Source organism: Coffea arabica, chromosome 7e (assembly GCF_036785885.1).
Source record: "Coffea arabica cultivar ET-39 chromosome 7e, Coffea Arabica ET-39 HiFi, whole genome shotgun sequence".
In the NCBI taxonomy this organism is placed as follows: Eukaryota; Viridiplantae; Streptophyta; class Magnoliopsida; order Gentianales; family Rubiaceae; genus Coffea; species Coffea arabica.
In genome coordinates this window covers 11,561,102-11,586,075 of record NC_092323.1, presented here as the reverse complement: position 1 = coordinate 11,586,075, position 24,974 = coordinate 11,561,102, and the positions used below count along the sequence as shown (strand labels likewise).

Below are 24,974 nucleotides of genomic sequence, written 5' to 3'. Positions count from 1 at the left end.
TAGAATTAAATTAAAATCATAAAAGTATAACTCGTAAAAAAATCACAGATGTTATGACTCGTGAAATAAAATCTTACAATTAGTCATAACACACATTATTATTATTTGTTAGTAAATGATGCTCCCGTGACAGTTACCCAAATTCATTAATATTTCTAAAATGGCCCCAGCAACAATTGACAGATTTTGAACATGTGGATTTCAATATTTAATGAAGCCTCCTAGCTCTATAAATCTTGTGATCTTCCGTGCGCCGATCAAATTCTTATTGTTGCTACGCTATTTTAAGCCTCTTATTGATCAAGTATTAAATTGGAGCATTAGCACAACACAAAGGTAGGTGAAAATTATTTATGTTATTTTGCTGTAATGAACTCCTGGCAAATGCTTGGATGAGTTCTCAATTTTTATAAAGAAAAAATAACCAACCAAAAAGAATGAAATGAAATCACGAAAACTTATTGAGATAAATACCAACTTGATCAGCAAGCTTTACCCTATACGCACTCGATCATTAGATAAATTCATAATTATATTTTCACAAACTTGTAATTTACGTGGTAGCCACATGTTTCATGCGCAGGCGTAATTGCAAGCTTTTGTGCCCATTGGTAACTACATTATTACATGCTTGTACAATATACACTTGACAACGAAAGTAGAGCATTAATACATAAAAATAAGAAATTGACGGTTGGTTGCATGCCATTATCGTACTCCAAGATGCCAGCTTCACTGATGTACAGAGGGATTTTATTTTTGTCTCTAACATGGACAAAAACAAAAATCTACAAAAACCCAAAAAAACAAAAGTAATCAATGGGTTTTGTCCCACTGATTCTTGACTTTTTATTCATTGTAACTATTGGCAGCTAATCAAGGAAAGACCAATTCAACATTAACAAGAACTTAAGTAGCTCCACTTGAATTGAAAAGAATGTCTGATATGATCACAAGTGATAAAAATTCCAAGAATCTTCATCCAATTGGACCATTTCTGGAGGGTACTGGACCAGGGAAGGTTCAACTCCAAGAACAGCAGCTACATTATTTCTGTCACTATTATCATTAAGTAGCATATCCCAATTGCTGATGAAGTCATCATCCCAGAAATCCATGTTCATGTTGTTTGTGTCATAGTAGTAGTCACATGACGATGCTGATGATGATGACAACTGCCAGCAGTAGTCCATTGTCGGCAACATCTCTTGATGATGATCGAATGCATTGTAATTATTCGAGCTGCGGTCATAAGAACAAGAAGATGATGATGATGATGACGATGAAGAAGGGGTTGATGAAGAATTTGGATACGGTACTAATATTGCATCAGGTTCAATCAAGGGAACTTCATCTATGCAGAAGCCATTGTTGACTTCCATGGGGGAGGAGTCAATTGGACTTTGAGAATGATTATTGCTTTTGTCATCTTCTTCTTTTGCCTCTGTTAAAGTTGACTGCATTGAAGTCTCTGCTTCTCTATTTTGCTGAGCTATTTCTGGGATTGTATCAGAAGCACTATTTGAGAAAGGCGGCGGGCCTTTTTTGGCTTGTTGATCAGAATCAAGATTATTCTCTGGCTGCTCCTCTTGGGGTGGTTGATCAGCAGTAATAGTTGTTGACGGGGGCAGTGGCTTGTGAGTCACAGGATCAATCCCCATTTTCTTCAGCTTTTTCTTTATGTGAGTATTCCAGTGATTCTTGATCTCATTATCAGTTCTTCCAGGGAGATGAGAAGCAATCTTGGACCACCTACAGAGCATGAAGATACAAAATTATTATTCTGAACTCATAATTGGCCACCAGAAATGTCTGTGTAAAAAGCTATGTTTCATAAACAAAGACTATTTACACTGGAAAAGGTGCCTCGGAATAAATAATATTCTTGAAATGCATTTTTTTTTCCGTTTCTTTCTTTTTATTATAGAAAAAAGGGCCTTTTGTGAAAGGCAAAATGCAGGGATTGGCTCAGAATAAAAGGATGATGATAATATTGAGAAAGGGATATGTGAAGGAGTGGAAAATATGATTTGCGCAAGTCTTGTCCGCCACTTTACAAGTAGCTTCAACTGAGCTCCACATGTACAACCTCTGCTAAAGAATCCAATTGATTGAAAATGCAGAAGAACGGGGCCGGGATAAAGGGGTGCTCAAAATTCAACTAATTTTCTCATTTTCTTTTAAACTTTTCTTTGGGTAAAGATCAGGATAGAGGATTAACCTGTTGCCAAGCTGAGCATGAAGATCAATGACCATCTTCTCTTCATATTCTGACAATAACCCCCTCTTCAAGTCTGGTCTGAGATAGTTAGTCCATCTCAATCTGCAGCTCTTTCCGCATCTCAAGAGTCCTGCCAAAATTGCAATGCACTCAATCAACAAAAAAGTCCCAACTACCGAACAAAGATGAGCAAAAAGGGCCACAAGGATTTCATTAGTCTCTTCTTTTTTTTTTTCTCTCTCTTACTTAAAAAGATCACTAGTACATTACAGAGTGAGCTGTTTATTGACCATGTAAAAACCTTTCTTTCCCTCTCACACTCGAGTAGCTAATACTGATAGAATTTTGGAGAAATGGGAGACCTGCAAGTTTTGGGACAGCTCTCCAGCAGCATTGGCCATTGGTAAGAATGAAACTGATGAGTTTCTTGTCTTCATCAGCAGTCCACGGCCCTTTCTTTAGGCCAACTTTGTCACAGCAAGGTTGCCTTCCCATCTTTTTACTTCTCTCTCAATCTGATCAATTGGATGGCTGGAAGTATATCAATATATCAATATTGAAAGAGTAGACAAAGAAACAGTCCTATGACTTGAGATTGAGAGAAACCCGCAAAGACTAGGGACGGATGCATTAGCTACCTACATATATATATAGGAGAGAATTTGGACCCATGGCTGCCCTCTGGAAAAACACGTTATTAGGCAATAGTGGGAATTTGCACTATCTAAACATCACCCTTCATTTTTTTTTTTTAATTTTCTTTTATATGGGGGGGCCGGGGGGAGGGATTCCCCAAATATTTTGACTCCACACGTGTTGTCAAACGAGAGGAGCGCGTCGCAGCGTGGCATATCACCTTTCAGAAAGCGCCACCTCACCTTTCGTGGCCTTTACTTAAATTCGAAGCGTAGAAATAGAAGTGTATACATACAATACTACAACTCAGCCTGGGGAGAAAAGGGTTAAAAGTAAAACATACCCTATCCACTGATATAAAATTTGAGCAATATTTATGGAGACAGTAGAAGATCAATGTCATTCATTATACTTGTAGTTATTTTTCTACTCTACTTATTGGTCCCACAACCGTATATGCTAAGCAAAATTCGGTGCCTCGTTTTCCAAAATCTTGGATTATCACATCTTTGCCAACTTGGAAAATGGAGATATTCTAGCCAACTGCAATCAATAATCCGAGGATTCCAGTTTCCTAGTCTTTCTTCCTTTTTTTTTTTTTTTGGAGTGGGAGTGGGGAAGGGGAGGGGGAACGTTTTTCTCCTCCATCTGCTATAAATGCAGATGAAGGTTCTTTGCGAGAAATATGATGGTTTGGGGAGGTTTAGATGGCATACTTTGTCAAACTAATGTACTTTGTTTTTTTGGTTAAGTATAGCCACTAGATGTCTAGTTGAAGAAGAGGTTAGGATCTATAACCAACCAATTTTTAATTTTTCCTATAGACGTCAAAGTTAATAATGTCTAACAGGCACTTAAGCGGCTAAGAATTCTACATGTCAACTGTGCTTGAGTGTCGTACCACGCAAGGGCACTATGTCCTAAGTTATTAACTCCTAGGTAGACTAAAGGGATTTTTATTTTCAAGCCAATAATTGAATTTTTTTTTTTTAATTTTCTCTCTTTTTTAAAGAAGACAGACTCCACATAACTTTATTGGATGAATCTCCTAAAGTCAAGTTCCAGAGAAAATCAGATAACCAGTTTACACCGAAACTCCATTACAAGTCCAAACATTTGAATTTGTATCAGACTAATTGAAGAAAAAAAAAAATCTTGATTTGGCCAATTTACTCTGCTGAAGCCACAAAATTTTTCCATCCAGGGACCAGATTTGAAGTTACATGACGTATAATTTTTCCAATACTTGTTTAATATAGTCATAGGCCACATGCCAAGACTTTCATGATTGTGGGCTCTTGCACAATATTGCTATGTTTACAGAGACATTTTTTTAGGTGAAATTACTTGCCACTTAATTGGACCAAGTGCAGTTTAAATCTCAAATTGCTCGAGCCAAATTCATCGAGTTCATACTATTATTTTTTTCTTTCTTTCTTTTTTTGTTGTCTTTTCGGAGATTCATGTGTTGAACTAAGAATGATGTAAGTTGTAACCACAGGAAGACTTTGAGTCTTCTCATTTGTTCCGGTTATAGGCAGCTGGTCAGTACTACCGCCTTAGTAAGTTATTGCATGCCAAGAGTGTTAAAGCCACTGCGTCATGTGACGACTATTTGTATGCTGAAATTGATCAAGAATACTAGCCAGGAGATCCACACCACATTCCCACGGTCAAGCAGAGGATTGGCCGCCCTTTATTTGTATGCTGAAATTGATCCTTCAAATTAATGCTAGTTTGGCCTTGTAAACTTTTGTGGGCTTCAATTGGGACTTGAGAAATGGGAAGAAAAGAAAGAAATTGCTTTATATATATATATATATATATATATATCCCTTCTTTAGGAAATTGAGGGGAAGAAAAAGAAAATTTTTTTGCCAAAAAAAAAGAAGTATATCCAAAACACCACGAGTTCAAAAAATCAAAACAAATATTTGTGTAACTAATTATGAATTCCAACATATTCACAGTGTAATTTTTGATAATTTTCATTTTCTAGACTTCCAAACTATACCTTAGAGCTTGTTCGGATTGTAAGTTTTTAGAGTTTTTGTAATATATATATGTGTGTACTTGTTTGGATAGCAAAGAAAAATTGTTACGTTTTTCGTGAATACATTTCTCAATCATATTTTCACCTTATATATATATCAAATCGCTACAGTAATTTTTTTACAAAAAATCCAGAAAAATGCAATCCAAACATGAAGCTAGTCATGTGGCTTAATTGTTTAACTTGATTTTTGCTATTAAATAACAATGCGTTTCTTCTGTATCCCTTCTCAATCATGCATATAGATAATGTTGAGTAAAGACTGTAAAATGATGCCTGCCTAACTCGAACTAAATTTTGCCTTCGACCTTGTGGCGACACCTACTCTATATTTAATGAAGTTCCTATCCTTTGGAGCCGCGATTTCTTCCTTCAGATGGTAGCTAAAATCTATTTGTACTAAGTTGATGTTGCGAAATTGAAACCTCTTGATTTGATTGACTAGCTTACAAAAACCATTTGACTAACTAGCTGGTTCTTGCGTAACTGCTTGAGTCATCTCTAAACTACTGGTACTATTTTAATATTTAGGCCTAATTTGGTAGTTAATCGTGATTTGGAGTATCATTTGTTTTGTGTTGAACAGTTTAGTATTGCTTGTTATGGGCCGTATAACAATTAATTCAACCGAAACAATTGTGCATGCCTTCTTTTAGCTCAACTATGACGACTTGTAATCCATATACAAAGCTTGATTTTACAACCGTGAAGACAGTTTTCTCTGGCCTTTATCTCTAGACAAAACCATGGAACGAACAACTATTTATATAATTTAGGTAAATGAACTAGTCATTAAGCTATAAGCCCGTTTGGTTTAGCATCTGTCAAGTTGAAAGGAAAAAGAAATGTACGTTAATGCCTGAAAAGCTGTTTAACATTTGAAAAGGCTTCTTTTATTATGAAAGTTTTGCCCGGTGAAAACCGCCCTCGTCTAGTTTTCATTATCAGCCTTTGGACATGAGATTAGTTACAGAAAAGGTCAAACAAATCATTTAACTAGCTCTTAAAAATAGCTTTTACCATAAATTTATAGAGCAAATACCCATCATGAGAGAAAATTGTTCTTGTGCTGGGCTCAAACTCATAGGCAACGTTGCCTTTTAAGAAAAAATATTTAAAAAAAAAAAAAAATTCTGTTCCAGTCCCATAATAGTAGTATATCTTATCCTTCTTCTTTTTCTCGTTTAATGATCTTGTCGACAAAATTGAAAAGATCATCTATTCCAGTCCCAGAATATATCTACTTCTTCGTCTTTTTTCTTGTTTAATGATCTAATACCCGGAAATAAATATAATCATAAAAAAAAAAGGGAACAATGCAAGAGCAAGTGGCTATCTTGTCCTTGAGTTAAATTTGAACGAGAGTGAGCTATATAGACTATTCGCTATTTAGTGTAGACTAATCAATTATTAATTACTATCAGGTCTTCTAGATTGGTAAATTTTTTCCACAATTGCTTCATTGCTTCAGGAAAAACAAAAGCAGTAAGGTTTTCTTACATCATAAGTTATCATACAGTTAAGAAAAAGGATCATCTGTCGGAGAGCCGAAATGTGAGAATGCTACGCTACGGAGGACTCATTTGAGTTTAGTCAAAAAGATGGTAGTAGTATTTAAATGTACAGTTTTTGTTATTTTTAAGCGTTTAATTTTGCAGAGGTCAATGCGATAATCATGCATGCAAGAAGCTTCTTAGTTAGTTCACGTACAATTATTCTTGTCTCTTTTGCAAATCTCATCAACTCCCAACTCCCAAGTAAACGCCTCCCAGTTGAAATGGTAAAGTGGGCTGCGTTTGGTCACATTGCAATTTCTTTCTCTTTTTCAATCGCTAAAGATGCACAACTGCATGATGATATATAATGATCCAACACTTTCAGACTCAAAATGTACATATATATATATATATATATATATATATATATATATATATATATATACTTGTGTGTGACTGTGTGTAATCGGATAAGAAAAAATGTCATGCATTTTGTGATCATTTTGCAAGTAGATCGATATAGTACTAGTTTCAGCTGGTCAAGGGCAAAATACTACGGCTGATATCTTTTCTCAAGTTAGTACGTAGTTGGTAAATGGTAAACGCTAGAGAAAGCATGCTTGTTGATTAATAGGTATTTCTTAATTGGCGAGGAACAGCTAAGATTGAACACATATTCAAAGTCATCGCATATATCCAAATTCCACAGTTCAGTTCATGCCGAGTAAAATACTTTTCTTATTCCAGAAGTGCATAAGCTCTTGACCTTTTGCTCTTCTTTGATTCTTGCTGCATTTGTCATAAGCTAGTTAGTGATTAATTTCAATGAAAGTTCTTGGATCATGGTGACAAGTACGTGATGCAGCAGACGAGGCGTTTGTTTTGCATTGAAGATAGATGCATAAAAGGAACTTTTGGGTTAAAAAAAAAAAGGTGCTATGCAAAGATTGGTATTCTAGCAAGGTCATGATCATGAATTTTGAGTAAAATATATATCGAAGTTCCAATCAAACGAAGAGAATTTTCCAGCCAAACTACAGGAAAAAAAAAGAACAGATGAAAACCAATTAAACATAATAAAAGAGTCCATAAACTTAACATACTTCAATAAAGTATTCATTCTCGAAATAGCAAATTGAATATCAGGTAAAAAGATGATGGAGATGCATGGAAAGTTTTCACGCGGTTTTCTGCATCGGGTTCCCAGGGTTTACATGTCTTTGTCAACTCAAATAGTAGGCAAGTTCAGGGAGACTACTCAGACGAATAACTACAAATAGGCATGCAGACACGTTAAAAGCGAAGGTAGCTGTATAGGCTGTATGCAGGAGGAAAATTCCTTTTGTGCATATCCCATTCAAAACGCAGATTCTTTTTAGACTCGAGCACTATCACATGTTTCAATAAACAGCTTTTAATTTTCATTTTTTGGTCAAATTGGATTTTTCTACTAATCAACAACAATATATAATTGTGCAAGTACATTTATTTGGATATCAAAATTGTGCAAGTACATTTATTTGGATATCAAAACACACACATGAATGCACTTTTGGCTTAATTCCACTTAACCCCTTGTAATTAGGAATAAGCTGTACATTGTACCTTGAACTTATTATACTTTGCAGTTTACCCCCTTTAATAGATGGTCAAAATCTTTTGTTAGTTTTCCATTTAAAAAGATGGCATTGTGCCTTCTATGCTTTGACTATTAAGTGCCTAGGATGATTTACCTTTCTTTTTTTTTTTGTTTCTTTTTCTTCTTTTCTCATGCCATCACATCTTTCTTCGTTTGCAGTCGTCAACACACTTAAATCCCATACAACCTACCATGTATATGCATATATTATTAATATTTAATTTTTTCTCTTGCAAGTATATACTTCACCCAAACTACATCTTAATGGACACCTACACAATTTTTTGTTGCTTTGAAAACAAAGAAAGACAGATTCTCCAAGCTTCCAATGGAGAGGAAAAAGAGTCGAATTGAAACCTTATGCTCGCCTAATTAATGTTTCTAACCCTTTGAATTGTGTTTTTGGTACAAAAGGAAAATTATTGACAAGAAGGAAAACTGAGCAAAAGACGAGGAGCTGCTGCTTCGTTTAGATGGCTAGCCCAAAGCCCAATTGGCTCGCTTCAAAACAATGGAACGCCCACTCGCAAACCCGTGAACAAATGCCCCCATTTTCACGTAGAGCTCATAAAGTGCAAAACCCATTCTTAGTCCGCATGACAATCTGGATGAGATTATAAACCACTAACGTTCAATCACGTCTACTTAAACCATTTGCATGACAAAACTGTTTGTTTGCACGGAAAAAGTACGGGAAAGTGACGGAAAGTTTTAGTTATTCTTCCTTCATGCATGTTCGATTGGCAGAAATGGTGAAAAATTTTCTTCCACTCTCCTATATTTTGTGTCCTGTAAAATTTGCTGGATTTTCCAAGGAAAATATTTAGCTACTCATATAAGTTTCAATAACTGCCATTAACTAACTTCTTAGTAACCAAAACGTGTGTATTGAGAACTTATTTTCGTGAGTGGAATTTAAGGTCCTCAGTCAATATCCAAAAGTCAGCAATTGCCTTTTGGGTATGGTTGTGGATTCACCTTACTTTCCGGGTGTGTGTGTGATTAATATTTGTTGAAAGAGAAAAAGCCAATGGGGAGGAGTGTCAGTGTGAGTGGGTCTTCGTTAAGGTCTTGTAGCAGTTCCCTGCGTTCCCTTTCCCAGTGCTTTCTATCCCACATCGATTATTAGTTGTGTGCGTGAGTGGAATTTAAGGTCCTCAGTCAATACCCAAAAGTCAGCAATTATCTTTTGGGTATGGTTGTGGATTCACCTTACTTTCCGGGTGTGTGTGTGTGATTAATATTTGTTGAAAGAGAACTTATTTTCGTTCTTCTTTACCTCACTTTATTTTTTAACTTCACTTTCCTGCTGCATCCCAGCAGCAATGCTTTTGCGCCAAAGCAATCCTAGCAGTCTTGCGAGTTTGATGGAGTGATTTCCTATGCTTTTGTGTTTGAAAAGCAACCCCATTGTTCGGATCAGGATGCGTAATTTGAACAACCCTTAGATAAGTTGATGCCAAGATACAAAAATTGAAATTCAGTTAAGCCCCATAATCTGTCCATCATAACTGTCAAAAAATTGTTTTACATTGCCTTCTACTTGAAGAGAATCTTACTTAGGTGGTGATGTTTATCCAAAGGTGCTCTGGTGTAGTGTAGGGGGTGTTTAGTGATGTTTATCGCTCCAGTACCCTAATTACCCATTGGAGTTAAACTTGTAACCTGCAGAATAAAGGCCTCCCTCTTCTCCTCTTTTTAGCCTCCCACTAACAAATTTGATTGTAGCCCTTATAACTCCTAAAGATGATGGCTGCCTAACTCGAATGTTGAGTACAAAATTTTGCCTTCGACCTAGGGGCTAGACGTACTCTATATTCATGAAGTTCTGTGTCCTTTGCAGAGCTGATTTGGTTCCTTCAGATGGTATCCAAAACCTATTATTGACTAGATGATACTTTGAAATTGAGACCTTGAGTATCTAAAATTTGTTTTAATTTCTAAAGTATAAAATTTGTCTTACTATAGTGTTAAAGTATAAAAGCTGTTTGGATTTAGTTCTGAATGTATAAAATTTATCTAATTTAAGTACGAAGTTTATCTCACTTTTGTCAACTATCTTATTTAAGCGGGATAAATTTTATATTTAAGGATTAAAGTGTCTTATTTTAAAATTTAGAAATCAAAATGAGAATTTGGTTATAGTTAAAAAGGTGTAGAATTAACCCTTGATTATTTGGCAAATCAATAATCAACATAGATGGCAACGTAAAATAGCCTTGTCTGGCAGAGCAACGCCTATTCTTGGTTCATTTGGCAATTTGATGAGATTATAACAGCTGGACTTTTCATCAAAAAATACTAGTACTAAAGTACATGCACATTCACTCAAAAGTTAAATCATCTAATCTTGATTTTTTTTCTAATCAAATGTTTATATCGTCCCCCACTAGTGTTTTTTTTTTTCTGGCCAAATTTGTGCCAAATAAATCTTAGTAGGCGTACGAGTGGATGTAGAAATTTCCTATGCTTTTATGTTGTAAAAGCAACTCCGTTATCCAATCAAAAAGTCTAATTTAGTCCTTAAGATTCAACTTAACTGACAGAAACATTAACTTTCTCCCTTCTCCCTTGTAAGGCGCAAAATCTCTCTTTTTTTAGGGGGTGGGGGAGAACAAATTTGGATCGCCCTTTCGCAAGAATGGAACCTCAATTAAACCCGTAATTTGTCCATCCAACCTGTCCAAAATGGTTTTACATTATTGCCTTTTTACTTGAAGAGACTCTTAATTAGCATCGCGTTTACTAAATAAAATCAAAACGGAATAGTGAAATTCAACATAGATCCGGGCCAGCTGGCTGAAACTACCAGACTTCCGAAGGCCCATTATTAATACCCCAAATACTGAATTCACTGATGAGCCCAGCAATCCTACAACAGAATTTGAAGGAAAGGGCCTATTAAATGATTAATATCCTAAACTCCGTCATTAATTTAGGACTGCTACCGCTTCGGTAATCAGGAAATATACTGCTGAAGTCATTCTCACATAAGCAGATTTACCTGAAAAACTTCCTCTCTATCTCTGAAAAGGATAGCAGAAGTCTAGATTCTGTTTCAGTCGGCACAAGTTATCTTATTTTCTTGCATTTTAGTACTATTTCCTTCCTTCTTCTGCTTAGTTTTCTCCCGCAGATTTCAACAAATCCTCCTGCAACCGAAAGGGTCTTCTTCAATACTTCTTCCTTTAATTGTATTTCTAGAATTTTTTTCCCATTTGCTCAATAAAGTTTTGAGCTCTTTCCTAAATGGGTTTGTGGGATTCCTTCCTCAATTGGCTTCGAAGGTAACCTTTTCCTTCATCCTTTTTATTTTCTGTTGTTTTCTTTTTTCGCCCCTACCAATTATGGCCTTTTTTTTCTCAGTCCTTGGTAGTTTATGCTCGCTAGAGTTTAACTGATTGCTGAACGGTTGTATTGATTCTTGAGAATTTAATGGAAACTATTGGTACTATTTCTACTGAGACTTTACACCTCTGCCCAGCTTGTTTTTTCTTGCTAGATACTGAACTTTGTTGTAGCTTAAATTTGTTGTTATTTCTTTATTTGGATACTAAGAAGTTTACTATAAAATATGTGAATTATTCTGATTTATGTTACCAGCAAAATTACCCCTTTTGGGGACATTAGGGATGTCACCAAAATTTTCCCTTTTTGAGCAACCAGAAATGTGACGTATAAGATAGTGAACATATGAGACTAGAATTGGTAAATGGTAATGGCAACCTAAAGCTTATTTAAGTTTGATCATCAAAATTAATAATATGAAATCATTATATTGGACTTATTTCTGAGCCTGATTTTGTGAACCGATATGATGACTAGTATAGAGTTTTACTCACTTGGTGTGAGGGTTGAGCAATATGAGTTTCAGGAGAAATTTTAAATTTTGATTACTTTGCTGTAATTGGAGTGTGCTCTGATAACCGAAGATATTTTGTTTGATTACATGGAAAATTAATCCTGGGAGAAGAAAATGGAGAACAAAGGTTATTGGAGTGCAGTAGTAGTGTTGTTCCTCTGGTCTACTTTCATAATACAATACAGCAAAAAGGAATGGTAGTTAAGCTTTGTCTCACTTACTAAGGTGGATAGGAACTCTTTTATCTCTTTTCTGGTCTCAGATAATCTCCATTAAAAACCGCAAGTCAATTTTTGCAAGTGCAGTAATTCTGTATAACAGTATATGGAGTGTTATGAACTGATTGACCTTGGCTCATAGAAATGGGTACTGCCACAGGTAGGATTGGGGATTGAGAAGGCAAGATGTTATATAACTTTTCATGCATCAGGAGTTTAACAAGGAAATATACTTGGAACTTAATAAATAGTTGTGACCAAATTAGGGGTTCCAAAATCTTTTTGCAAGGGGGAGAAGTGCTGTTATGTCTGCCAACTTTCTGTATCTGGGACTCCTAACAATCAAGTTCCCCAGAGATTCCCACCTTTTACATTGGATTTAGGTCCCAGGATTGAAAATCTTGTATGGAAAATACTTGTAATATGAGTATTGTGTTGTTTATGTATGTGGTTGTAAACTGGTGGTGAGCTGTGCTAAACATTATCTTCAGCTTGCAATGGCTTCTAAGAGATGATTGGCGAATAATCTTCCTTCACTTATTTTTCAACAAACATGGACACTGTGTTTTCTCCAGGTGATACTTGGTTTTTTAAGTCAGGCGTAAAAATAAAAAAAAAAAGACGAATGAAAGGGATCTAAGCTAAACAAAACACTATAGCTTAAAACATGCTTCTACTCCCTGCTGCCATGATACCACAGTGGTGCACTCTATCTTGCGTGCTGATTTGAATACAAGCCTAGATAATTGCATTTTAGAATTGAAATATGTGGAACATTGGATTAGATTATAGGATTTCTAGTCTTCTCTTTCCTTTTATGCACGCTTAAAACCTGGTTCCTTTTTCCTTGTATTTACGGAATAAAAGCATATGGTAAATGGCGGTCACATGCTTACACCATTCTGACATCCTAAATTTACTGCAAAAGTATGCATCAAAATTTTCTGTTAATTTAGTGATGGCATCCAAGATTCATGGCATTGCCACCTTAGAACATGTTTGGTTTTGCTCCTTGATTCCATAGATTTAACAGTCAACCGAAATAAAAAGGGATAATCCCCATTACTTCTTTAGCTTCAGATATAGTAACTAGATTTCAGGTCCTCCTTTCAGCATTATAGCCAAAATATTTATGTGGATGCAATTTGTGGATTATTTATTTAATTCTGACTGTGATCTCTTTCAGCCTATTCTTCAAACAGGAAATGGAACTTTCCCTCATTGGCCTCCAAAATGCGGGGAAGACATCTCTTGTCAATGCTGTTGCTGTTAGTATACATTAAATATTCTCTCATTCTCATTTTTCTTTGCCAAAGATGATCATTTCAAGCTACTTATATTATTATTTTTTTTATCAGACTGGGGGCTACAGCGAGGACATGATTCCAACTGTATGTATCTAGTTGTACGAAGATGTGAATAAGACACTGCCCTTTGGCATTATGTTATCCTGACTTTGTTTTTGTTCTTAAAACCAGGTTGGTTTTAACATGCGTAAAGTGACAAAAGGGAATGTAACCATAAAACTCTGGGACCTCGGAGGGCAACGCAGATTTCGCACCATGTGGGAGCGTTATTGTCGTGGTGTCTCTGCAATACTGTAATTCTACATCTTCAAACATCTCTACCAATCTCAAAGATTTGATCAATTATGTATAACTTGTCTAGAACTTTGATGTACCGTACAATTTCTTGATTCAGAAGCATATTAGATGCAATTTAACGATGATCCCCTTGAACAATAAATCTCCTTTTTACTAAACAGATATGTCGTTGATGCTGCTGATCGAGACAGCGTTCCTATAGCTCGAAGTGAGCTTCATGACCTCTTGAAGAAACCTTCACTCAGTGGGATCCCATTGCTTGTTCTTGGGAATAAAATTGACAAGTCAGAGGCCCTTTCAAAACAAGCATTGGTGGATCAATTGTAAGTTGACATACTTGTTGAATATTCATGTGTACGTACAAATGGTTTTCGTTTTCCTCTATCACTTGATACATGTTAACCGTTCTTTTGTCTTTGTTATGACACAGGGGTCTTGATTCGATCACGGATAGAGAAGTCTGCTGCTATATGATCTCTTGCAAGGATACAATAAATATCGACGTAGTCATTGATTGGCTTATTAAGCATTCAAAAACAGTGAGTTGATAAAGAATATTAAGTTCTAGACAAGTTTCATGGTGGATAGCTGGCTTCTGCTTGTATTGAACTATTTATGCTGCTTTGGTTTGAAGAGTGTACATCCATTCTGAACATTTGTTTTTTAGATTGCAAATGTTCTGGAAATTACAGTAGCTCATTGTCCAAGTCCGTGACACTTTGTAAAGAAAGAATAAGATTGAATTTGTGTAGTTTGTTTTTTAATAGCTCAGAATAGTCATTTTGTTGCAGAATGCTGAACCATTGACAATGCTAATTTGTTTTAGACATCACCATTTATACAAAGTAATGACCATTGACCAGTTAAATGGTGACATCTTAGAGCTTAGGAATATTTGGATTGGTTTATCAGACTTTGTTTTGCTCTTTGTTCCTCAATTCTCATGCAATAACAGTCCCAAGTTTCTGTAGGATTGAATTGTCCGCACTGGTTCTCACTTTGATGGTAGGTTAGCTTTCAGGATGGAGCTGTTTGGTATCTAAAAATGCAGAATTTGAAATTATAAGTGATTACAAGTTAGTTGTAATGTACATTGCTCACAATATTTCCACCCGTGAAGTCGCTATAATGCAAATGTAATGTATTTTTGTCCGCACCAAAAAAAAAATAAAAAATAGCAACCTACACTAAGAAGCCAAAAGCAGCCTGAGACTTGCTATTGACTTTCATCTTTTTCGGGTCCAAAAAATTTAAAATTAGAAAAAAAAATGTGATAAAATAATTTTTTTGAAGACCAAAAACTAAAATTAGGTCTTCAAAAATTACTGGAGAACAAGGCCTATGAAAAAGTCGATAGTTCGAACTTCTCAGTCATAGGTAGGGGTGGCAATGGGGCGGGGAACTCCTCCCCCACCCCTCGCCCCCGCCCCCGGCTTCCCCTGCGGGTGACACCTATGGGGTTAAAAAAATTTTGTTATATAATTTCATTATAATTAAATTTTAGCAAATAATTAAGTACTAAAATATCAACACATCACCAAATTGTTATTCATTGTAATTTCACAATTGAAACTTATAAAAATAATTAAACAAAAGTTATTTGAATACAATTTAATATAATAAAACAAATATAACTAAAATAATCAAGTTTTCACTTTTCATACAGATACAATCACTAAATTATTATTGTGTTTTTTTAGAAAAAAGTGTTATTGTATTAAGTGTAGTTAGAAATTTAATATAAATGTATTAATAAATTTAGTATAAATAATTAATAATTTTTATTAATAGACATGTATAATTAGTAGTATAATTGATAATATCAATTATATTACATATACTAATATACATTAAATGATACATATAACAAATAATATCATTATTATAAATTTATAACTAATTAAATTAAATATTATATATATAATTATGTACATATATATATCTTTTTTTTTCAAACCGGTGGCAAGGCGGGGGTGTATCGGCGGGGCAGGGGAGTATACCCCCGCCCTCCTCCCTGTTTGTAAACGGGGGAAAAAATTCCCCCCGCCCCCACCCCAATAGCCTCCCGCGCGGGTACCCGTCCCCATTGTCATCTTTAATCATAGGAATGCTACCATAAAAGCCTCAAGTTTAGAGTATGTGAAATTTTATTATTTGACATACCAAAAATATCATATATACGAGTAACTTCCTTATTTTATAATTTATGCATAAAATCTAGGAACTAGTTCATACTCCAATTATTATTTAAAAGATATCATATGAAATCTTACTATATCAATCTGAAGTATGCCTATATAAAGCAGTTCCCACATCTCTTCTTTTAAGCAAATCTTTTTTCTTTCTTTATTTTTTTTTAATTTTTTTTTTATTTTTTTGTCAATCATCAACATCTATGCTACTTCTAAACTAATCCATACTAAAAAGAAAGCTTAATTAGGCCAAGAGAAGTTAGATAAACGTACCGCGTGACTACACATTCTTTGGATTTAGTTGCAATAAAGTATAAGATTTGAATCCTTGACATGTAAGATTATTTTTTTTTTTTGCTCTCAAACTAGTCAAGGCATATATTCGTGTGTGTGTGTTTTTTTTTTTTTTTTAAGTAAGGAAGAGATGGAGCATAAGAAGGAGGGATTTGAACATCAAATATTTAATTTCTGAGATTTTAATTTTAGTCACTAGATCAAAACCTCCTCGACATTTATATCTATTCCTCCGCAAGAATTATCATTGAAAATTTTTAACGTTCTTTACCGCTTAGGATGTTCTTTTGCAATTACCTTTACAGGAAAAGGAATGTACATTTAAATCTTGAAATTATGTAGACTGTGACCTACTTCTATTCTAGAAATACAAAGCATACCACTTCGGAACCTGTTTAGGTGGTAAGAAATGTAGTAGTTTCAAATTCATTTTCTTTTTTACCGCCAAAATATAAAGGGTTAATTTCGGAAATCTCCTCTGAGGTTTCCCCTAATCACACCTGGCACCCCTTAACTTTGAGAAATCACACTTACCATCCTTGGCAGAATGAAGTGACATGCTGTCCCAATCAGTAGAGGAGAAATTACAGTGCTATCCCCTATTATTAAGTAATTCTTGTGCAAGAAAATGCTGCAAAAAAAAATTTGTAACTATATTAATTGAAAATTGAAAGAACAAGATTGCTATCATTTTTGGTGCACAATTTGAGTGTCATTTTTGGAATAAGTCTGATGGGGGGCTTTCTTAGCTAATCCCACCTGAGCATATAGTTGCCAATGAAGAGGTGGTGATGGTTAGGCAAAAATCAGTCATCTGATGAAAGGTAATTAACAAGTGTAGCTGAATGCGAAAGAGATTGGGGTACTCTTAAAGTCGTGGGTTTTCAACTTCAACTCCACGAGAGCAAATAAAAATCAGTTTCACCTCCCACTTATAGACAAAAAGAAAAATTCATGCGCATTTTTATTTCTACAGATTTTTTGAGATGCAATGTTTTGTAGTCCATAGATGATGGTAATCAAACGAATATTTCTAAAACTACAAAAATAGCTAAAGGATTAGAATCTGATCATGTTCATCCTTACTAATATTGAGTAGTAGTGGTACTTAGTCTAGGCATGAGAAATACTTGGCTATATATTTAGAGCTATGCAGTTAAGAGTATGGGCATGTTGTACTTGGATTTCATCAAATTGATTTTGTAATCTGAAAAAAAAAAATATAGAGAGCAATCAATATTTGATTGATGCATCAGTTGCTACAATTTGCCTAAAGAAAATTGACGGTGAATGATGTTAGTATCTTGTTTCCAAGCTACTTTATATAGCTTAAGCACCAGGTTAAAAATGGTTCTATCTAACGTCATCTACAGTAGCATAGTTAAAAAGCTTACACCCGTTTAGTTTCAAAAATAATATCACAACATAGCTTTGTTTTTATTTTCATCTTGTCAATTCAAAACTTATCTTCCCAGTAGGGTGAAAGTGGAACAAAAAATAGTCTCTCTCCCATAAATAATTTTAAAATACTATTCTTACACAAAAGGGCTGACAATGTGACGAAAGTTGTCATTCTAAGGGTGGTAGGTATGATTTCTGAAAGTTGGGGGTGCTAGGTGTGATCAGAGAAAACCTCAGGGGAGGTTTCTGAAATTAACCCAAATATAAAAGCCCCAAAAAAGAAAAATTTGAAAGTACAGCAAAAGAAAAATAAAGATAAAAACACACACACGCCCGCTTGCAGATGACATCTGGAAATGTTGAAAGCGTAGGTATGTATGGAAGGTCTAAAAGCATAGTTGAGATTTCCCTAGCCTTCCTATTCAACGTGTAATACAATACGTCTTCTGTAAACACATAGTATTTCTTTTTAACGGTAGGTGTAGATGCAATGAGCGTGTCTGGATAGTAGATTATTTAGAATAATTATTACAGCATTTTTTTGCGAAATAATGTATGTGAAATAAAAATGCGATTGAAAATATTAAAAAAAATGTGTTAGAAAATATGTTTGTAATGCATGTAAATAATTTTTAACCAAGTAATTCCTATTTGTTTGTTGGGGTACAAAAGTTAGGAATGTAGGTTATAGATTATCTCATTTCTTCTCATAACCAAAAGGAAACTTAGCAGTAAGACAAATGCAAATTCTTGAAGATCCCATTTGCCTTTGCATTAAACACGAAAGAACTGAATGATAGTACTATAATCTTTTGGTATATATAGATATTAGTAGAATTTTTTTCTCTCCTTTTGGCGAAGGTGATTATGTGGAAATTTGAAGAACAAATCGAATTCTGGACAAACATACCATCCCAATAACACGTTTTCTTTGGTGGGTTCCGTCAAAATATCGTAATCAAATCTGATAATATATAACATCGAAAGTGAGTGAACTTAGCTTAGCTTCAACTGGTAACAATACAAAAACAAGAACAGACATGACTACTACTAAACTAAAGCAAATACTTTCAAACAAAGTGATCATTCCCTACAAGCAATGTTCAATTAGATGCCAATTACTGTGAAATGTTTGTTGCCAATCCAGCAATTAAAAATAAGCATTTTGAACTTCTAATTGATGAATTCTTTTTTTTTTTCTTACGAAGTTGAATTATATATCAAACTTTTCGGAATCCTAAAATCCCTCAAAATGTTCAGCTCCGAAATAGCAATCCCTGTCTATGGACATTTCTGAATATTTTGGCCAACATTTCATTTCTACAGGGATTTTCTCCAAAAATTCAACTTCTGTGATTTCGTAAGTTAGAAGATTATGGAGTTTTACTAGAATGCAGGAAATTTGGGACGTTAAAAGCCCACCAAAATGTACTATTGACTTAATTAGGGCACAATGAAAGGGTATGAATAGGACCTCCAAGAAGGTGAAACCATGACAAGTGCATTAATCACAACTACTTACCAAGCATAAAGGGTTAAGGTGATTGGCAGACCAAATGGAAAGGGTGAGACGAATACTTCTTCTGTGACTGTCTGTAGCCAAAGTTAACAGTTCAAATTGATGAATTCTTTGAGTGGGGGAAGTTAATAAAGGCGTCAAATTAGATGCAACGACCCAGTTATCTTTCTGACTTCAATACAATAGTGAGAAGATACAGACCATTTCTTTAATTGGAAGATTGAGTTGACATTTTCTTTGGATTAAAGAGTTGTGTATTTCACAACTTCCCTCGACTGATCAACTGCTCGGAGAGACTTGAAGCTCTTAAATGACAGCTATTTCTTCCCAGACCTGTGGAAACTGCTCATCATTTGCTATCCCTTTACCCAGAAACACATTTTAGCATGCGTTGCAAATGTCAAGAAATATCTGATGGATCCCCCATCCCATCCCATCCTGCACAGTTGTAAGAATTGTACGACTCATTACTTGTACTCCAACGGACAAGGTAACATATGTAAGCCCACTATATTGTCCTATTTTTCTCACACCGGCTAGGTTGTAACTTGGGGTCTTGCTTGCATACAATTAGCACAAAAACAAAAAGAACAATATAAAGATGGGATCTGTTGAATGAAAACTATGCTGGACTCAAAATCAAGTTGACGTTTGTGCAGAAATTAGACGTTAATCTAATAGTCTGAAAGCCTTTTGCGGAATACACTCACATGGCAGTGCTGGTTGATGTCATATATTAATCAGTCGTCTTTTCTGACAGGTACACAAATTACAGACACAGAGAGAGAACCAGAGATATCGAATGTAAAGGTGGAAATCGAGTAGTTCCAACATACTTTCATCTGCAGCCCAAAAAAAAAAAAAAGAAATTTGACATTTATTGTACAGTTGATGCTAATAAAAAAGAATACTGTCTAAATCCCAAAACAGATATCAAACAAAAATACAAGACGACTAACCGAAAAAAGAAAACTGGCTCTGTAGGAAGGGGTGGGAGAAGATGCACAATTGAACTCACTGAAAGAACTCCAAGAATCAACAATAAAATCAAGTAGTATCTAACAATCAAAGAACCAGTAACCAAGAGAAATTTTGCTTTGATTCAAAGAAAAAAAACTATGCTTGCTTCTCTTCTGTTTCGTCGATAATGTCGGCCGCTGGATCCTGTAAGCTAGAACGGTGAATTTCCTCAATTCGACTGCTGACTTCTACCATTGAAGGGCGTTTATCAGGATACTGAGCGGTGCAGTCAACTGCAAGTTGCAAGAGCTGCACCATATCCTCCTCAACACTTTGATATCTTAGGAGTTCAAGATCGAAGACTTCAGCTGTCCATTCTTCTCGAACAACTGATTGCACCCATCTTGGGAGGTCAACGCCCTCCTCGTTCATTAGTGAATGAGTTGGAGCCTTACCGGTCAGAAGTTCCAATAGCAATACACCAAAACTATAGACATCTGCTTTCTGAGAGATTTTACGAGGATCTGTAACTTCCGGTGCCCGGTAGCCAGCAACACGATTAGGGGTAGGGTTGGGACTAACAAGCTGAGCAAGGCCAAAATCTGAAACACGAGCTTCATAGGTAGTGGTGAGGAGGATATTTGAAGACTTGATGTTGCCATGTGAAATTGATGGGCCCTGAGAATGGAGGTATGTGATCCCTCGGGCAGCTCCAAGAGCAATGGCGGCCCTTGTTTCCCAATTTAATGGTGTTCTACCAGCTCCTTTATTGCCTACAACAACGTTGGGCACAAGGAATAACAAGACATCAGACTGTGGAGGCATATCCAACAAAACAAACTACAAATGTTGAAAAGTATTTCTTGACCAAAAGATCGGTGACACAGATGTTTTCAGGAGGACAGAAGGTAAACAAGAGGAAAGAGGGCCCTTTGGTTTTGTGGGGGGCGGGGGACTCATGCCTGCAATACGTTTTTATTTTATTTTTCCATATTCATGTGTTCAAAGAAGTCTTGAACTTTGTAACATCACATAGGCAGAACTGTCGCCAAATGAATCATGGACAGATGCTTAATCCCAAGCAGCAAGTCTTAGAGATTGCTTACAAAATTACAGTAGGTGACCACTTACATGTAACTTAAACATTAATTCTGAGTTGATTACCAACTCTAAGTTCAGGAAATGAAAAGCAAGCTGGTTGCCAAGTGAGAGTTCTAAAGCTATCTGTAGAGCAGCACAAAATTGATCAAATATTGCAGCAGGTGGCATCCATCCTCTGATAATTAGAATCAATTTCACAAACTAGTAGAAGAAATAATTAACCTTCCAGATAGCCATCCTAAAACCATTAATTATGATCTTATGTAAACAACAGGTATTATAACATCCATCCACGTGGAATCAACTCCTCGATCTGTTTTCAGGAAGTTAGTCGCCAAATTCTACTTAAGCCAAATTCTACTTCCATCTTCAATACCACATTTGGCATATAAGACAATAAAGATACAGCAACCCCAATATACCTAAAAGTAACAATCTAAAGAAAGGAATCATGAGAACAGAAGAAAAATATCCTGCTTGAGAAAGTCAAAGGGTTCATGGAAAAAAAAAAAAAAAGATCCTAACCACATTTTTACAACAGAAGATGAAATGAAAAGATGGCAATGATTCATCGAAAATGGAAAAAGATTATAAAACCACCATATTCAAAATGACCATTGCCAAATATTGAACTCCAAACAGATGCAAAAATTCAAGGAAAGAAAAGTTAGTAAATCATTCCGAAAAAGGATTGCAAATGAGTGCTTATTTACCATGTAAAAGTGCAGACAAGCTTCCCATTGGCAAGTAATCATAAACAAGAAGCTTCTCATCCCTGCTATAGTAATAAGCCAGCAAAGGCACCAAATTTACATGATTCATCTTCCCTATTACCTCGATCTTCTCCCTGAATTCCTTCTCACTCACACTCACATCCCTCAACCTCTTCACAGCCACTGTAATCCCTGTCTCTAACCCTGCCTTATATGCCGTCCCAAATGTTCCCTTCCCCAAAACCTCAGCAGATGCCTTTAATAAATCCTCCAAATCAAATCCCCTCCCAACTTTCCCAAAGAACACCAAGCTCTTCCCTCCAGCCTCCCCCTTCTCCTTCTCCTTCATTTTGGCACTCATCGCCGCGAATCCACCTCCCACTCCATCTTTCTCTACACCCTCTCCTGGTTTTTCGCGCGCCATCTCAACGTCACTCTGCTTCGTCCCACCTTCAACCTTGGATCGAACCCCACCTTTTTCACGCCTCTTTCTACACAAAAACAACAAGATCAAAACAATTAGCAACAGTCCAACCACACAACCGATCACAATCCCAGCAATTGCACCCCCTGATAAACCTTTCCCTTTCTTCTTAGTCGAATGTCCTACCCCATTATCACAAAGATCATTCAGGGGCTGCCCGCAAAGCGGATTCCCCTCAAATGCACTCTTGGGATTCTTTTCCGCAATCCCTTTTGGTATAGGACCAGTTAACTGATTGTTAGACACATTAAACTGAACTAAACCAGGTAAATTCAAATCAGGAATTGGCCCTGAAAGATTATTTTTTTCCAGGTAAAGAGTCGCCAAACGAGTCAAATTTTCAAAAGAAGTCGGAATAGGCCCTGAAAAGTTATTGTCAGCAAGATTTAACCGAACAAGATTAGCTAGAGAGGAGAGAGAATCAGGAATCGGCCCACTAAAGAAATTGTGCTGAAGATAAAGGTTCCGAAGATCAGATAATCTGCTGAGATCAGAAGGCAGAGGACCGGATAAAGAGTTGAAACGCATGCTTAGCGTTTGTAAATTGGTGAGATTGGAGACTGTGTTGGGCGGAACGGAGCCGGAGAGTCCCACAGCGGGGAGATGGAGCTCGATAACGGTGGAGTGGTTGGAGGAGCAAGTAACACCGGCCCACAAACAAATATTGGGTTCTGAGACATTCCATAAAGCTGAGCGACCGCCCAAGGCGGAGCGGAGGGCTAAAAGAGCTGCCCGATCGGAAGAAAGGTCGGAGAAAGTAGTCGCCGGGAGGAGAATCAAGAGAATGGCGGCGGTGATAACTCTGATGCAAGTAAATTTAGCAGCCATAATTGGAATGCGGGTAACAGTTGACAACTTTAACGTTGTTGATGAGAAGTAGAAGTAGGAGTAAATGAGTAGTTCGGGAATTTTGAGGAGGACTAGAGGATGGGTTTCATGTTGCCTATGTTGTCGTTTTTTCCACCATCTTCTGCCTCTGTCTCTGTTGAAGAGAGAAGAGAGAAAAGATAAGAGAGAAGAGAGAGAAGGGTACAATGTAGTTCAAACAATGGTAGAAATACAACCATTCAGAGGAAAAGGAAAGTACAGTAAAGACAGGAAGGAAAGAGAGGGAAGAAAGAAGAAACGGAAGTTTCTGAATTGGGATTGGTTGCGTATTTTCTGTCTCAATTTTCTTAATTTTACCTTGCTTTTCTCCTTTTGATGGGTTACTCGTTTAGTAATTACTGGTATTTACTACTGTGATTCTGTTGTACAGTAACATTTCTTTCTTTTTTCATTTTTTTGGAATTCCCTTTCTTTTTTCTTTTTTTTTCATTGTGGGAGCAAGTGAAAATCCCAAGTAACTAAAATTTTGATTTGAGGTCAAGTTTTTAGAATTTAAAGGTTTATAAACGTCATTAGAGTTGTGATTTATTCACAAGCTAAGCAACTTCCTGGAAGCAATTTCAAATTTGTTTTCACTATTATCTTTTAGGTTTGGCTACCGTTAACTTAGGAAAGTGTTTAAATGGAGAGGACAATAAATATGAATTTGTGTCTTCACATAGCATTAGGAGTAACGGTAGTTGAGATATATTTTGGGTATTAAGTTTTTTAGAAAAGTAAAATTCATTAGGAAACATATATAAATGCAAATAAAGGTAATAATTATTAGTATATGTATACAGTATATATATGGTAGGTTGAGCATGATTTATGTGTATAAATAGGCAATTAGAAGACCCATTATTTCAAATTCTATTTAAAATAAAAGGAAAGTTCTTTGCGAGTTATAGAAATAAAAACATTTGAGATTCTAGTCCTTTATTATAGTATTATGGTATTAAGAAAAAGGAAGTATTTAAGGTGCACTTTAATGCCATATGATATAACATCTATGAGTGTAATAAGATTTTCTTTTGAAGCATATCTAAAACTTGCCTAATGTAATATGAGGAAATTCTCTACTTTCTATCTCTGATAGTTGGATAAACGTATCTTGATTAATGAGGAAGATTTCATATATTCAAGTCCAAAATTTTCCAATTTGAGTTTATCCACAAGCATTGGTTCAGAGTGCTAAAGTAATTACTCCGTTTGGATTAGCTGTTTAATCTTTTAAAAAATTGGATAGTAAATTATTTAAGATAATTTTGTGAAAAAAAAAACTATAGCACTTTTTTTATATGATGTATGTGAGATAAAAAGGTGATTAAAAAATGTGTTAATGATGCAAACAAATCAGTGTGTGTAAATAAGGTGGAAATAATGTGCAATCCTAAAATTAAATCAAGAAAGTGTCTAAAATCAAGGGATGCAAAATATGTGCACTTAAACAGTATAATTTGTGAGTTCAAAATTGGTTAATAGGGCTCACCTCGCCGGCAAAAGCATAAAATATATGCGATTCAACATATTTCACAGGGTTTAAGTTTAATTTAGTTCTTCAAGTCGATTCCATTTTTCAACTCAAGGCTTGTGGTAAACTTGGATTATGCTTTTTTCCCCCCTTCTGTTTAGTGTCATATTCCATAAATATATAAATGGCCAATGAGAATTGGTTGTTTCCTTGAAATCTGGAAAATTAATCTAAAAATTG

At 35.6% G+C, this 24,974-nt stretch overlaps 3 protein-coding genes across 3 annotated transcripts; 1 reads left to right on the top strand and 2 right to left on the bottom strand.

The window, feature by feature from the left end:
* Positions 1–680: 680 nt before the first annotated feature.
* Positions 681–2,850, bottom strand: LOC113698402 (uncharacterized). The gene is made up of 3 exons (XM_072059805.1): positions 2,584–2,850; positions 2,222–2,351; positions 681–1,752 (listed from the first exon to the last, which is right to left on the bottom strand). Exons 1-3 carry the CDS (start codon positions 2,714–2,716, stop codon positions 951–953), a joined length of 1,065 nt encoding a protein of 354 aa, XP_071915906.1. The 5' UTR covers positions 2,717–2,850; the 3' UTR covers positions 681–950.
* An 8,183-nt stretch (positions 2,851–11,033) lies between these two features.
* On the top strand, positions 11,034–14,480 carry LOC113698173 (ADP-ribosylation factor-like protein 8c). The gene is made up of 6 exons (XM_027217886.2): positions 11,034–11,332; positions 13,312–13,393; positions 13,484–13,516; positions 13,604–13,725; positions 13,891–14,052; positions 14,160–14,480. The coding sequence occupies exons 1-6, from the start codon at positions 11,295–11,297 to the stop codon at positions 14,275–14,277; spliced, it is 555 nt and encodes a 184-aa protein (XP_027073687.1). The 5' UTR covers positions 11,034–11,294; the 3' UTR covers positions 14,278–14,480.
* A 5,511-nt stretch (positions 14,481–19,991) lies between these two features.
* Positions 19,992–23,515, bottom strand: LOC113699271 (probable inactive receptor kinase At1g48480). Its single transcript, XM_072059884.1, has 2 exons — positions 21,910–23,515; positions 19,992–20,868 (listed from the first exon to the last, which is right to left on the bottom strand). The coding sequence occupies exons 1-2, from the start codon at positions 23,219–23,221 to the stop codon at positions 20,252–20,254; spliced, it is 1,929 nt and encodes a 642-aa protein (XP_071915985.1). The 5' UTR covers positions 23,222–23,515; the 3' UTR covers positions 19,992–20,251.
* Positions 23,516–24,974: the final 1,459 nt, after the last annotated feature.